Source organism: Nicotiana tabacum, chromosome 20 (genome assembly GCF_000715075.1).
Source record: "Nicotiana tabacum cultivar K326 chromosome 20, ASM71507v2, whole genome shotgun sequence".
Lineage (NCBI taxonomy): Eukaryota > Viridiplantae > Streptophyta > Magnoliopsida > Solanales > Solanaceae > Nicotiana > Nicotiana tabacum.
Genome location: NC_134099.1, coordinates 126,728,554 through 126,742,859, shown reverse-complemented (window position 1 = coordinate 126,742,859; position 14,306 = coordinate 126,728,554). Strand labels below are relative to the sequence as shown.

General features: G+C 36.6%; 2 protein-coding genes and 1 long non-coding RNA gene across 3 annotated transcripts; 1 reads left to right on the top strand and 2 right to left on the bottom strand.

Annotated features, from left to right (window-relative positions):
- Positions 1-2,787: 2,787 nt before the first annotated feature.
- On the top strand, positions 2,788-3,387 carry LOC107820477 (histone H3.2). Its single transcript, XM_016646766.2, has one exon. It carries the CDS (start codon positions 2,849-2,851, stop codon positions 3,257-3,259), a length of 411 nt encoding a protein of 136 aa, XP_016502252.1. The 5' UTR covers positions 2,788-2,848; the 3' UTR covers positions 3,260-3,387.
- A 209-nt stretch (positions 3,388-3,596) lies between these two features.
- On the bottom strand, positions 3,597-5,819 carry LOC142174913 (uncharacterized). The gene is made up of 3 exons (XR_012704010.1): positions 4,854-5,819; positions 4,498-4,716; positions 3,597-4,284 (listed from the first exon to the last, which is right to left on the bottom strand). It is a non-coding gene; the product is annotated as an uncharacterized LOC142174913 (long non-coding RNA).
- A 5,839-nt stretch (positions 5,820-11,658) lies between these two features.
- Positions 11,659-13,522, bottom strand: LOC107772363 (octanoyltransferase LIP2, mitochondrial). Its single transcript, XM_016591861.2, has 2 exons — positions 13,357-13,522; positions 11,659-12,448 (listed from the first exon to the last, which is right to left on the bottom strand). The coding sequence occupies exon 2, from the start codon at positions 12,442-12,444 to the stop codon at positions 11,767-11,769; it is 678 nt and encodes a 225-aa protein (XP_016447347.1). The 5' UTR covers positions 12,445-12,448; positions 13,357-13,522; the 3' UTR covers positions 11,659-11,766.
- Between the last annotated feature and the right edge of the window lie 784 nt (positions 13,523-14,306).

Genomic DNA, 14,306 nt, shown 5'->3' with positions numbered 1-14,306 from the left:
TTCTTACTTTTCCCACGACGTTCGTGGGAAGTTGTACGTGGTGACCGCACCAAATCATCAGTGGGAAACTCGTTGGGAATTACCCACGAATGTCGTGGGAAACTATTTTCCCACCAGCCATTTTCCTACCGAGCGTCTCTCCTGGGAATGTCGTGGGAATATTGAAATTTCACACAGATTTCCCACCGATTCTTCCCTGGGAAAAGACTGCATTTCTAGTAGTGAAACCACCTCAAAACTCCACCAAATCATTCCAAAACTGAGATTCAAACACCTTAAGTTGTGCCAAAGCTATTACAGCAACACCCACTAAAAAAGCAAAAAATTGACCTTTTTTTAAGCTACAAATAACTAATTGTAGCTAATATTGATAATATTTGACTAATATTAATAATATTTTATAAATTGATCGATTTTTATACTAACATATATATATATATATATATAAAGAGAAAACATAAAAGATGAGTTGGCACCTCTCTTTGGCCAAGGATCCTATTTATCTATTTTCTCCTTTTTTTTTTGAATTTTTCTCATTCTTTCCCAATTTCATACTCTTTGTATGCTTTCAATGTGGTATTAGAGGAGACTAAAGCAGTTTCTATTGTCTAATTAAATTTTCCTAATTATACCTCCCATTCTTTCTCTTCTTCTAAGCGATTACGTTTTGTATGGAAATGACATTGAAATATTTAAAGACCCTACTTTGTCATCATTACATTTCAAGGTGTACATGTTGTTTTCACTTTTTTTTTCTTTGTTTATTTTTTTCCTTTTCAATCTTTGTTTGGATATAGTATTTTACGTCTCAGTGCTTCATTCTTGCTTATGCCCACATTTGACTTGGTTCATTAGCATAAGAGATGTTAATAAATTACGAGAGATTTTTTTAGGTGGTAGTTCTATTGAACTTAGAGCTATTTTGTTGGAAAAGAAATTATATGTACATAGTATTCTCGTGTTGAGTTTAAATTGTCCCATTTTCTATTGTTGTGAATAGAAAAGTTTGCAGCAAAAGGGAATCAATGTGATTATCATTTTTCATAATTGTACTAACTATTTTAGTATTTCCATAATTGCAGATACACCATAAAAATTTCTGTTAAAAACATGAGGACATGAAGGAAGCCTGGATCAGGATATTGAGCAAATTTCATTACTCTTAATATGATATTATGAAAGATTTAGTTAATGATTATAAGGCCAGGTAAAATTCTGCATGATGTCTTTTATTTCTCTTGCAACTCTTTCTTTTCAGAATTTATTTATAATTAGAACTAAAGGTTTACATGGTTGAATGACAGTTTTCAGCAGAAAACAGACTTGCAATAAGAAATTGATACAAGTGTAAGTGTTGCTGCAGGCTTCAATAGTTTCTTTACTATTTTGCTTGCTTATTCAAGGTTTTTCAAATGAGTTCGGGTATTTTTTTTCTCATTTTTGGACATTTTTTTCCCTTTAGTGAAGATGCATATGCAACAAAACCTTTTTCTTAGCCACTGGAACCATAGAGAGTAAAAACATATTTTATATGAACATAGAATATTAATTATTCACAAAAATTTTATATGGACATAGAATACAAATTATTCAAAAATAAAACTTATGCAGGATACAAATTATTCAGAAAATATAACTCTTGCAGGATCTACATCTCCTCACTTTCTCCTTTATAACATTTTCATTTGTTTTCAAAGAGATCGGCGATTAGACTTTCAGTTTAAGCTCTTGTGGATTCTGTTTTCCTGACCATCCATTTTTTATGAAGTTCTATATTGGATTTGTAGGAGAACTTTCAATAAAAAAGAATATTTTTTTTAATTTTTTTATTTTGCACAATTTGAAATAATTTGATGATATTGAGGGTAAAAAGACATAATACTATAACGTCGGATTGATTGGTTATGGGATGTTACGAAAGTGATAAGAAAAATGAAGTAGAGTATGGACCTTTTTAATTGAAAATAAATGGATAGAAAAGTATGAAAGTTGGAAAATACAAAAGAATAGGAAGGGAAGAAATTCATTTGATTTTTGTAGATTTGTGATATTTTCCCTCCCTTTAATTCATCTTTCTTCTTTTTGCTTCTTGATTTTAAACATGGAGAAAATTATGAAAATAATAAAATTTAACTCTATAATGAAAAGGAAAAAGTTAAATACTTATATACATGTATAATTTACACATTACCACATAGAGATCATTCTTTATTGAAATTAATTTATTCACGTATATGCTTTTTAAGAAAAAATTTAGCTTGACCTACTCTATTATACAAAAATCAAAATTTGAGAAAAACACAAATTAAGTGTTAATCTAATTCATTTGAATTGAAAATAGTATTTCAAATGTTTAAATTATAAAATATTTGTATTATTCCAATACTATTTTTTTGTAAATTAATATTAAATCTATTAAGGTCTTTTAGTCAAATTCACGAGTTTACCTATAAGCAAGCATAACTGGTAATTTCCCTTCTTGGCCTACTTTGCTTGATTAGTCGAATCACAGCTACCCAAGAGCCAAGGGGCAAACAAGGGAACATAGCCTAGCCCAGTTCAGACTAGAGCCCAAAAGAAAAAGAAAAAGAAAAAGGCAATAAAGATGCATGGATCGTAATCCGTGTCATCTGTCTAAAGCCAAATCATCACCGTCATTTGTCACACAATCTAACGGTTCACATTCGCGTGCGCCACGATTTTCCCCTAAAATATTCAAATTTTCATCCTCCTCCCAAATCTCTAAAGCTTCTCCCTCCCAAATTTCCACTATATATACACATCTTCCTTCTTCACCACAATTCACCATTAACGCAACACATTCTCTCTCTCTAGAAGATCTGAAGCAATGGCAAGAACAAAGCAAACAGCCCGAAAATCCACAGGAGGAAAGGCACCAAGGAAGCAATTAGCCACAAAAGCCGCAAGGAAATCAGCACCAGCAACCGGAGGAGTGAAGAAGCCTCACCGTTTCCGCCCCGGTACAGTGGCTCTTCGTGAGATCCGAAAGTACCAGAAGAGCACTGAGCTTTTAATCCGAAAATTACCTTTTCAAAGACTGGTCAGAGAAATTGCTCAGGATTTCAAGACGGATCTTAGGTTCCAGAGCAGTGCTGTAGCTGCACTACAAGAAGCTGCTGAGGCTTACTTGGTGGGCCTCTTTGAGGATACAAATCTGTGTGCTATTCACGCTAAAAGGGTGACTATTATGCCTAAGGATATTCAGTTGGCTAGGCGTATTAGGGGTGAAAGGGCTTAATGTTTTGTTGTTATGTTTTCTGTGTTTAGGGTTATGGTGAATGTGGTATGTGATGGTGTTTAGTTGTTTTTTGCTTGAAATGTAATGAAAACTTTTGTTAATGAAAGTCACAGTGTTATTGGTTGAAATGTCTATTAGTTTTATTTTGTTCAATCTGTTTGAATTTTTCTTTTTCTTCTTTATTGCTTTACGCTGTTCTGTAATTCTCTAGATGGCATAAATCTCTACCATAAATGTAGGTATAATAGGCCAAAGTCCAATGACAGATTGTTGTGTAGCATGTTAATATTGCAAATGGAATATTGTTAGTTAATAGAATGGTGCCAAAGAATACCACATTTTGAATAGGAATCATAAACCAGTCAATGTTAAACGGTAATCTCTATGATTGGAGATAAAACAAAAATGGATTAACAAAAATACTAAATGGCTAACACAATACCACAATTGACCTAACCATTCTAACAGAATACAGTGGAAATCTTAATTCTGACTTGAAGAACACTGCCTTGGCAAAACTAAGGCAGCAAGATGGTTGATAATCTCAGAATTGCATGCATCTGGATTGATCTTTATAACACAATTTGTGCCCAAGGAAGCTAATGTTGTGGTATCTTCATTTAACCCCAAAGTACAAACTCGACACTGCTTGAGATTTATCATGCTGGCTAGTGCTCAAATGCGTAACACTCCATTCCTAAATTGACTATCATGAGCAATGGCTGAATGATAATGTTGATCTTATTCGTGTGCATCTTGGTGGAGGCGCTGCTGGGGGTATCACAAATGATATAGATAGCTGATTTGAAGTTGGAATCAGATCATGTGTCAGCACCCACAGCCTATATCTTGAACTTTACTCGCCGCTTGAGCACCTGAATCTATCAGCTACAGTACTATAAAGTTGCTCAAAAGTGAAGTTCTTCAGTCCAAATTTAAAAAGTTCAATACTCTGACATCTCCAAATTCTTGGCAATAGGGGCTACTTAGGGGTTCAAACGCCAGCATTTCCATATCCAGTGCTTCTGAAAATATAAACACCATCAACAGGAAACAGATAGCAAGCATCGACATGAGCAATAAGTACAATAAACAACTTAAACTCAGGCATTTCAGCTATCAAACACTATGTAACCCAGAGTGCCATATCTGGAATATTAAGTAAATAAGACAGGGAAATATTAAGTTTGACAACTTTGAACTAGTCTTTCATGCACTATGGAATGAAAAAGGAGTACCCTTTCCCACAAGGAAAGGCAAGCTGATGCGTGAGGATATCCAGGCAAAAGTTTGACAACGGCTGCTGCAAGTTGCTATCTTTTGCTGTGTCACGTCCTCAACAAACTTGGTACCACTGGATCGATGCCCACCTTTGCCTCCACAGGGCCAAATAATAAAGAAAATCAGGCTCCTAATGTTCCACAAGAGCTCTCTGAGAAAAATATCTACTTGCTCTCCTGATACATATACAATTATGCACATTCATCAATAAGCACATTGAAGAGACAAAGATATGGACTGCAATGGAACAAAGGCAAAGTGTAGAAAAATCAGAGAACTAAAGAAGCACCATTTATTGATTTCGTCTCTTTACCTTGAGCCGAAAGGCCTTATCCACTGATTGGTGAAGGACTTAGGTAAGACTAAGAGATAAGGAGAAGCAGGGAGAAGAGGGTTAATGTTGCTTGGAATGGGCAGGTCCTCCTTTTTGGTACGTTCATGGTATCAAGAAGAGAAAGCAATCATTTCTGCAAAATGCACGTTGGTCTTTCTGACTGGTAAGTATAGCATTTTAAGATAAAAGGGGATTAGTTGCAATAGACAGATGTCAAAGTTGGCTCCATACATCAACTGGTTGTCTCATTGTTCCATTGCAGCAAGAACTTTTGTGCCATATGCTGCTATAACTCAATATCAGGTAATTTTCCACAACACAAATGAAAAAGATATTTTTGCACAACCACCTTTTGATAAGGTAGAAGAGAAAACTAACAAAGTAACAATCTGTTTATTTCATACCTAAATGAGTTCACAAATCCATTTGAAAATATCTAGCTTTTGTTTCTGGTTGCCTCTAATAGACTGACTTGTTCTTGTAAATGGTTTAGAAACAAAGGTAGACAGGCAGACCCATTATCAACCGAGTTTGAAGCTGAAACGACAGATTTTTTGGTCATAAAAAGATTGACATAAACCAATATATTCTCTAGCTCTATTAAACAAATCTCCCTTTATTTCCATCCCATTTGGCATAATCGCAGGGAGTTGTACTAAGATGCCGAAGGTGAAGAGATCCAATTATTTTATTCAAACTTAGGAGATCTGATATGGCCAAGTGCAGTTTCATTGTTTTGAAGACACCCTCCTACCACAATTGGGAATTTTTTTTACAGAAAATTGTGACAAGGAGTGTCTAAACTAGAATATGTAGTGTTTATTAAGTCAAGATCTCCAAAATCCCAATACAAGAAGCAAGGTAATCAGACATCTTAGCTAAAGTTGAATATGACATTTCTATCTAAATAACAAGTGATGAGCTCCAACCATACGCTACGTCAAGCTAACAGGTCATGTTAGAACTGGAGATCAATTGGGAGACATTTTCACAAAAGCTTTGAATGGAGCTCGAGTTGAATATATCTGTAACAAGTTGGGCATGATCAATATATATGCTCCAACTTGAGGGGGAGTGTTGACATACAAGTTGTCTAGCACATGTATACACATGTACTACATCATAGCTAGCACATGTATATGAGTTGTATAGTAGGTGTAATACAAGTTGTGTAGCACATGTATACACATGTACTACATCATAGCTAGCACATGTATATGAGTTGTATAGTAGGTGTAATTAGATGTATGACAACTAATAGATTAGGTGAATTAGTATTATAAATAGGCCTTGTAATCCTCTCTTCTAGATATGAAATATAGAACTTCTTTGGTTTCTAACATGGTATCAGAGCATTGAAGTTTTTTCATCAGTTTGTTGTTGGGAATTTTTTTTTCCCCGTTCGAATTATTTTTGTTCAGAACAGTCTTTCGCTGCTTTGATTCTATTTCACTATTTCCGGCCATTTTTTGCCCCGGCCGCTTCTTTACAGATTTTTCTACTCACTATTCCGACCAAAGTGGTACTGTCAGAATTTTTTTTCCCTGAAAACTTTCATTTTCCAAGATCACTGTTCCGGCACTGTTCACTGTACTATTCACTGCACTGTTCAAATATTACTATTCACCGTTCATTGTACTGTTCAAATATCATTGTTCACTGTTCACTGCACTGTTCAAATTTCACTGCACTGTTCTTGACTATTTGATTCTGCTATTATTCGGGTGCAAGATGACTGAAACGAAACCTACCGTTGATGTCATTCCGGTTATGTCCAAAATTACGGAGAATAAGTTCATGAGTTCCAATTACATGGATTGGAGTAAGACGATCCGTTTCTATTTGCGGAGCATCGACAAAGAGAACCACTTGATTGATGATCCACCCAAGGATGAGACTAAATCAGTCTGGTTAAAGGAGGATGCAAAATTGTTTCTCCAAATCAAGAATTCGATGCACAGTGAGGTAAATGATCTAGTTTCTCATTGTGATTATGTGAAGGATCTAATGGATTATTTAGATTTTTTGTACTCTGGCAAAGGAAACTTGTCTCGCATGTATAATGTGTGCCAGACATTTTACCATCCATCCATGCAAGATCGCTCTCTCACCACTTACTTCTCAGAGTTTAAGAAAGTGTATGATGAGCTTAATGTTATATTGCCGTTTAGTCCAGATGTGAAGGTACAACAGGCTCAGCGTGAATAACTGGCGGTCATGAGTTTCCTTTCTGGTCTTTCTCCCGAATTTGAAGGGGCCAAATCGCAGATTTTATCTGGGACTGCTATCTCTTCCTTGAAAGAGGCCTTTACAAGAGTGCTGCGTACTGAAAAGTCTCATCCAGGTCCGACAGCCACGATCGATAGTGGTGCTCTGCTTAGCCGCGTCCAAAAGAATAGGAGTCATAGTAATTGCAATCGGAGTAGTGATAGTCGAGACCTAAAGCAAGGGGAAGTTGAATGTTTTTATTGTCATGATCTCGGTCATACCATACGTTACTGTGTGAAGCTTCAGAATAAGAACAAAAGATCTCAGTATGCCAACATCGCCACTTCCGAGACTATTTCACCATCTCAGTCATCATCTCCTCCTATCAATACTATCCCCGAGTCAGGTAAAACCACTAAGTGTCTCCTCTCTTCGTCATCCAAATGGGTCATTGATTCTGGTGCCATAGATCATATGACAGGTAACTCTAAACTCTTTTTCACTTTTTAGTCACATACCCAATGCTCCACAGTTACTTTAGCCAATGGGTCTACCTCATATGTTTTAGGGTCTAGCACTGTTAACCCAACATCTTCTCTTTCCCTTAGTTCCGTCTTAAATTTTCCTGATTTTTCTTTCAATCTAATATCTGTCAGTAAACTTACTCGTACTCTAAATTGTTGTGTCTCATTTTTTCCCAATTATTGTCTTTTTCAGGATCTTACGACGAAGCAGATTATTGGTAAAGGTTCTGAGTCTGGGGGTCTCTATGTTCTTGAATCACAGGTGCCGAAATCCATTTCTTGTTCAACTGTGTTGTCTCCCTTTGATGTACACTGTCGATTGGGTCATCCATCCTTGTCTAGTTTGAAGAAGTTATATCCTCAGTTTCAGAGTATTTCCTCTTTAGATTGTGAGTCATGTCAGTTTGCTAAACACCATCGCCTTCCTAAAGTTTCTAGAGTTAATAAACGGGTCGACTTACCTTTTGAGTTAGTTCACACCGATGTTTGGGGTCCATGTCCTATTATCTCTAAAATTGGTTTTAGATATTTTGTTACCTTTGTGGATGATCATTCTCGTGTTACTTGGTTATATTTAATGAAAAATCGTTCAGAGTTGTTTTCAATTTTTTGTGCTTTTTGTGCTGAAATAAAAACTCATTTTAATGTTTCCGTTCGTAATTTAAGGAGTGACAATGCAAAAGAATATTTTTCGAATTTGTTTAAAGATTATATGGCTACAAATGATATTCTACATCAATCTTCTTGTGTTGACACCCCTTCTCAAAATGGGGTTGCGGAACGAAAAAATAGACATCTTCTTGAAGTAGGCCGAGCACTCCTCTTTCAAATGAAAATGCCAAAATGTTTTTGGGCTGATGCCGTCTCTACAGCTTGTTTTTTAATAAATCGTTGGGCTGATGCCGTCTCTACAGCTTGTTTTTTCATAAATCGTATGCCATCTTCTGTACTTCATGGTAATATTCCTTACAATATTCTTTTTTCCTCTAAGCCATTATTTCCTATTGAACCCAAAATATTTGGTTGTACTTGTTTTGTTCGTGATGTTCGTCCACAGGTAACTAAATTAGATCCAAAGGCCCTTAAGTGTGTGTTCTTAGGGTACTCACATCTTCAGAAAGGTTATCGGTGTTATTCTCCAGATCTCAAAAGGTACTTAGTGTCTGCCGATGTCACATTCCATGAAAATTATCCGTTCTTTTCTTCATATGTTTATAACAGTCCTGAGGAAGAAGATGATACTTTGGTCTACACTGTCACACATCCAGTTAGTTCTCCAACACCTCTTCCTCAGTCACCCGTTTCCCTCGATCGACCATCCGAGCAGCCACCTGTTCTTCGTGTGTATACCAGGCGACAACAAACCTCAGAACCCGATCCTTTACCTACTTCTGCTTCGTCGGTAGATCCAACCTCCTGTGTTTCAGATCCTAGTTTGGATCTTCCTATTGCCATTCGCAAAGGTACACGACAATGTACTTATCCTATTTCTTCTTTTGTGTCTTATGACCATTTGTCTACTTCTTCTAGCTCGTTTATTGCATCATTAGATTCTGCTAGGATACCTAAAACTGTTCGTGAAGCATTGTCCCACCCAGGTTGGCATGATGCAATGATAGAAGAGATGATGACTTTAGATGAGAATGGTACTTGGGAGTTGGCCGATCTGCCCACTAAGAAAAAGGCTATTGGGTGCAAGTGGGTATTTGCTGTTAAGTTTAACTCTGATGGGACAGTAGCTCGCCTTAAGGCACGCCTTGTTGCAAAAGGGTATGCACAGATCTATGGAGTCGACTATTTGGATACTTTTTCCCCGGTCACCAAGTTAGCTTCTGTTCGATTATTTATTTCCATGGCAGCTACTTATGATTGGCCTCTGCATCAGCTTGATATAAAGAATGCTTTTTCTACATGGAGATCTTCAGGAAGAAGTAAATATGGAGCAACCACCTGGGTTTGTTGCTCAGGGGGAGTGTGGAAAGGTATGTCGTCTTCGAAAATCTCTTTATGGGCTGAAACAGAGTTCCCGTGCTTGGTTTGGCAGATTTAGTGAGGCTGTTCTAGAATATGGGATGAAGAAAAGCAATTGCGATCATACGGTATTTTATAAAAAGTCTGATGATGGTATTCTTTTATTGGTAGTATATGTTGATGACATCGTTATTACTGGAAGTGATATTACAGGAATTTCAACTCTAAAGTCTTTCCTTCACACTCAATTTCAGACGAAAGATTTAGGGCAACTAAAGTATTTTTTGGGAGTTGAAGTTACACGGAGCAAGAAAGGCATCTTCTTGTCCCAAAGGAAATATACTCTTGACTTGTTAGCTGAAACTGGAAAGTTGGGATCTAAACCATGCAGCATGCCAATGGTTCCTAACACACAACTCGTGAAAGAAGACGGTGAGTTATTCGAAGATCCAGAGAAATATAGGAGATTGGTTGGGAAACTGAACTATCTTACAGTAACTCGTCCCGATATCGCATACTCTGTCAGCATTGTGAGTCAGTTTATGTCTTCCCCAACAGTCAGGCATTGGGCGGCTCTGGAGCAGATTCTTTGTTATCTAAAGGGATCTCCAGGACGGGGTCTAGTATATAAGAATAATGAACACACTAACATTGAGTGTTTCACAGATGCAGATTGGGCAGGGTCAAAAGCCGATAGGAGATCCACGACAGGATATTGCATTTTTGTTGGTGGAAACTTGATTTCGTGGAAGAGTAAGAAACAAAATGTCGTATCTCGATCTAGTGCGGAAGCAGAATACAGAGCTATGGCACAATCTGTGTGTGAGGTTGTATGGGTACATCAACTATTAAGTGAAGTTGGCTTCCAAACTACATTGCCAGCAAAGTTGTGGTGTGATAATCAAGCTGCTCTTCATATCTCCTCTAATCCTGTATTTCACGAAAGGACTAAGCACATTGAAATAGATTGTCACTTTGTTCGTGAAAAGATTCAACAAAAGCTCATCTCTACAGGTCATGTTAGAACTGGAGATCAATTGGGAGACATTTTCACAAAAGCTTTGAATGAAGCTCGAGTTGAATATATCTGTAACAAGTTGGGCATGATCAATATATATGCTCCAACTTGAGGGGGAGTGTTGACATACAAGTTGTCTAGCACATGTATACACATGTACTACATAATAGCTAGCACATGTATATGAGTTGTATAGTAGGTGTAATACAAGTTGTGTAGCACATGTATACACATGTACTACATCATAGCTAGCACATGTATATGAGTTGTATAGTACATGTAATTAGGTGTATGACAACTAATAGATTAGGGAATTAGTATTATAAATAGGCCTTGTAATCTTCTCTTCTAGATATGAAATATAGAACTTCTTTGGTTTCTAACAGACACAATTAAGACTTTACAGTTCTTCTTCAAAGACAATTCAGCAGATCGCAAGTCCAAGGAATAAATTTGAAGTAGCAAATAAGGATATAAAAATTGAAGGACAGCACAAGAAATTTGCACCGATGTCTATAATCGTCTAAGCTTCCTTTATCTCAACTTGTGATATTTACTCTCCAATTTTGCAGCTAGAAAGCTGCAAAAGATGAAACTCTCAACAGGAATTAAGTATTCATTTAAGCATCAAGGATCCAGTTTTTTTTTTTTTTTTTTTGAAAAAATAAAAGCATTGCAACGTAGCTGAGGATGTTTTCCACTAAAAAATTATACTTTTTGAATAAACATCAAAATAAACATACGCCTTAAAGGAAACTGAGTGCAGTAACACATATTTAATGCTTCCCATAATCTTAAAACCCCAATACCAATCAACAGATTATACTAGAATCAGTAAATAGTGTTTTTCCAGATGATGATATCCATACTGCTAATAGCGGATAGACACATACGCTTTGCCAAAGAACTGAAATACTTTCACTTTCAATGTCAAAAAGGGCCCAAGAAGGATAAACAGTGGATCCTACATGAAATGTCAACAGCCTGCCTTAGATGTCCCTATTTCGAACTTGATACTCGTTTAAAATCAGTAACTGCTTTGAGCTTTCTTAATCATCGCTTATTCATCCAGAATGCTATCTGTTCAGTGTTCACTAAATGAACAATGTTAACTTATACAAGAATTTGTCACATAATGTATCAGTCTGTTTCAACATTATTGCTTAACATATTATAATACTGACTTATCTTTCAAAATGACATCGTTGTACCCAAATATTCTTACAAAACAAGCGATCAACTGTTCCTGTATCACTTCTTCAGCAGGAAGCTCTACATCTGCCTCTTTCTTCAAAGATGTGACATCTTTATCCGCAATCCCGCAAGGCACAATATGCTTAAAGTAGTTTAAATCAGGATCCATGTTGAATGCTAATCCATGAGACGTAATCCCAGATGAAATTCTAACTCCAATTGCACCAATCTTTCTGTCCTCGACCCAAACCCCTGTTTCACATCTTTTTCCAACCTGTGCTTTCACACCATATATAGATGCTAATTCAATCATGGTTAGCTCAAGCTTCTCCACATATGTTCGAGCCCCCAAACCAATATCTCTCAATGAAACAATCGGATACAAGATCGCCTGGTGAGGACCATGAAAAGTAATGTCACCTCCTCGTTGTGTATAGTGAAGTTCAACCCCCATGGCTTTGAGCTCCGAATCAGGTATGAGTAGATTGTGAACTGTTTGCCTTTTGCCAAGAGTATAAGTAGGTGGATGTTGAAGAGATAATAGGGTGTCAGTAATTTTAAGGGCTTTTCTATCAGATGCTAGCTTCTCTTGCAGCTTCAGTGCCTCCAAGTAATTGACCGTGCCCATTTTCCAAACCTCAACGCTTCGCCTCATTCTTCTGTAAATCATGGAACAATCAGTCATTCATGGTAATTCAGAAGACACTGATGCCACAAACAAAACTAGGAATTCCCTATTTGTTGCAGAGTCCAAATATGAATTTAAGTCAGCATGAAAGTGGCAGCCCTTAGCAGTAATAAAAGTGCAACAAATTGGCAAGCATGAGAAGCAGAATAAGAGAGTTGCGCTCTTATTGTGGTGGCAAGAGTAGTCTCTGAGGACACAATTCGAACTTGATTTATTTTCATAAAATAAAGACAAAGATGATGCATTACTAGAAAATCAACCAACTATGCAGCAAAGAGTATAACATAAGAGGATTATGGAAAATTCAATATGTGAACTGGAGATGTCCTCCATCTCGGTTGCTTGAGACCTGGAAAGATTAGCTTTTATAAGTCACATAATCTCTCAACATCAAAATGAAAGGTTTGAAAAATAAATTGAGCACACACCCTCAGATGAACTGTGATGGATTGATAGCAAAGGAACAGAATAAATTAGCAGTCAGCTATACATGGTCAACCAATCGTAACTTTCACAAAATTACAGTTGCCAATTTCTAGTTACCAATTAGATGTAAAACCAATACACTGCTAGTACTTCCCTTGGAAACATATGAGGCAATTTGTAGGATATCCCATTACTTAATTTTGTATAATTAAGTCGAAATATCCACCAAGAACGGATTTTTTTCTTCCCGTTTACAGCCTTCTGATGGAGTTATATTTTTTGAGGATTTCTTGGCCAATAAGATAAAATTTTCAACACATTTCTAATTGTGAACGAGAGAGAAATACTTCAATACATTCTTCAGTCTAGAAAATAGAGAAACACTAGGAAAGAAAAGAAAGCTAAAGAACACATAACTCTTCAATATAAAGATGAATCAGCAACGGAGAGAACCTGGAATCAGAGGAGTGACACACCAAAAGCCTATTGTCCGATCAGTTCTCTGTTCAATTTTCGGTCCGGCGCCGGTCAGAGCAGCTGGTCCAACCCACCCACCCCTCTCCCTCTCTCTATATCTCGTTGGCTATGGCATTTGGAGAAAGGTTATGTTATGTCTCACACAAAGGGATAATACCTGTGCGAAACTAATTAACAGCTTGCCAAGTGGATGATGGTCCTTGTCAGCAAAAGTATTTCCTACTCTTTTATTTGCTTATTTTAGGGTGTATTTGGTACGAAAATATTTTCTAATTTTTTCATGTTTGGTTGGTTTATATGTTTTGGAAAATATGTTTCTTATGAACTCATTTTTCTCTAATTGGAGGAAAATATGTTCCTTATTGTCACACTTCCTTTTTACACACCCGAGAGGTATAAGGGAGTTTTTCCAATTTAAGTGACATTATTCGAAATGAGATTATTTATTTAATTCTAGAGTCGCCACTTGGAATATTTTAAATAGTGTCCCAAGTCACCGGTTTATTTTAAATCCCAAATCGAGGAAATTTTGACTTTCCTTTTTGAAGTCTGCGAACCAGAAATTCTAAGTAAGGAATTCTGTTAACCCGGGAGAAGGTGTTAGGCATTCCCGGGTTCCGTGGTTCTAGCACGGTCGCTTACCAATTTATACTCGACTTAAATTGTCTAATTACATATTTTAGAACCTATGTGCAATTATCTTTTTACCGCATTTAAATCACTTGATTTATTCGTAATTAAAGAATTGAGTTATGCGTACGATACTCTTTTCCTTTGGCACGTCAAAAATCATGTCACGCGAACGTGTCCACAATTAATAACGCTTCGTTGATTCATTAGGAAAATTTGGTTGAAGGTGCGCGAACGCATCCCTCGAGTCTTTTAAGAGTTAAATTTGCAATCATATTACGCGAAAGTATATATAA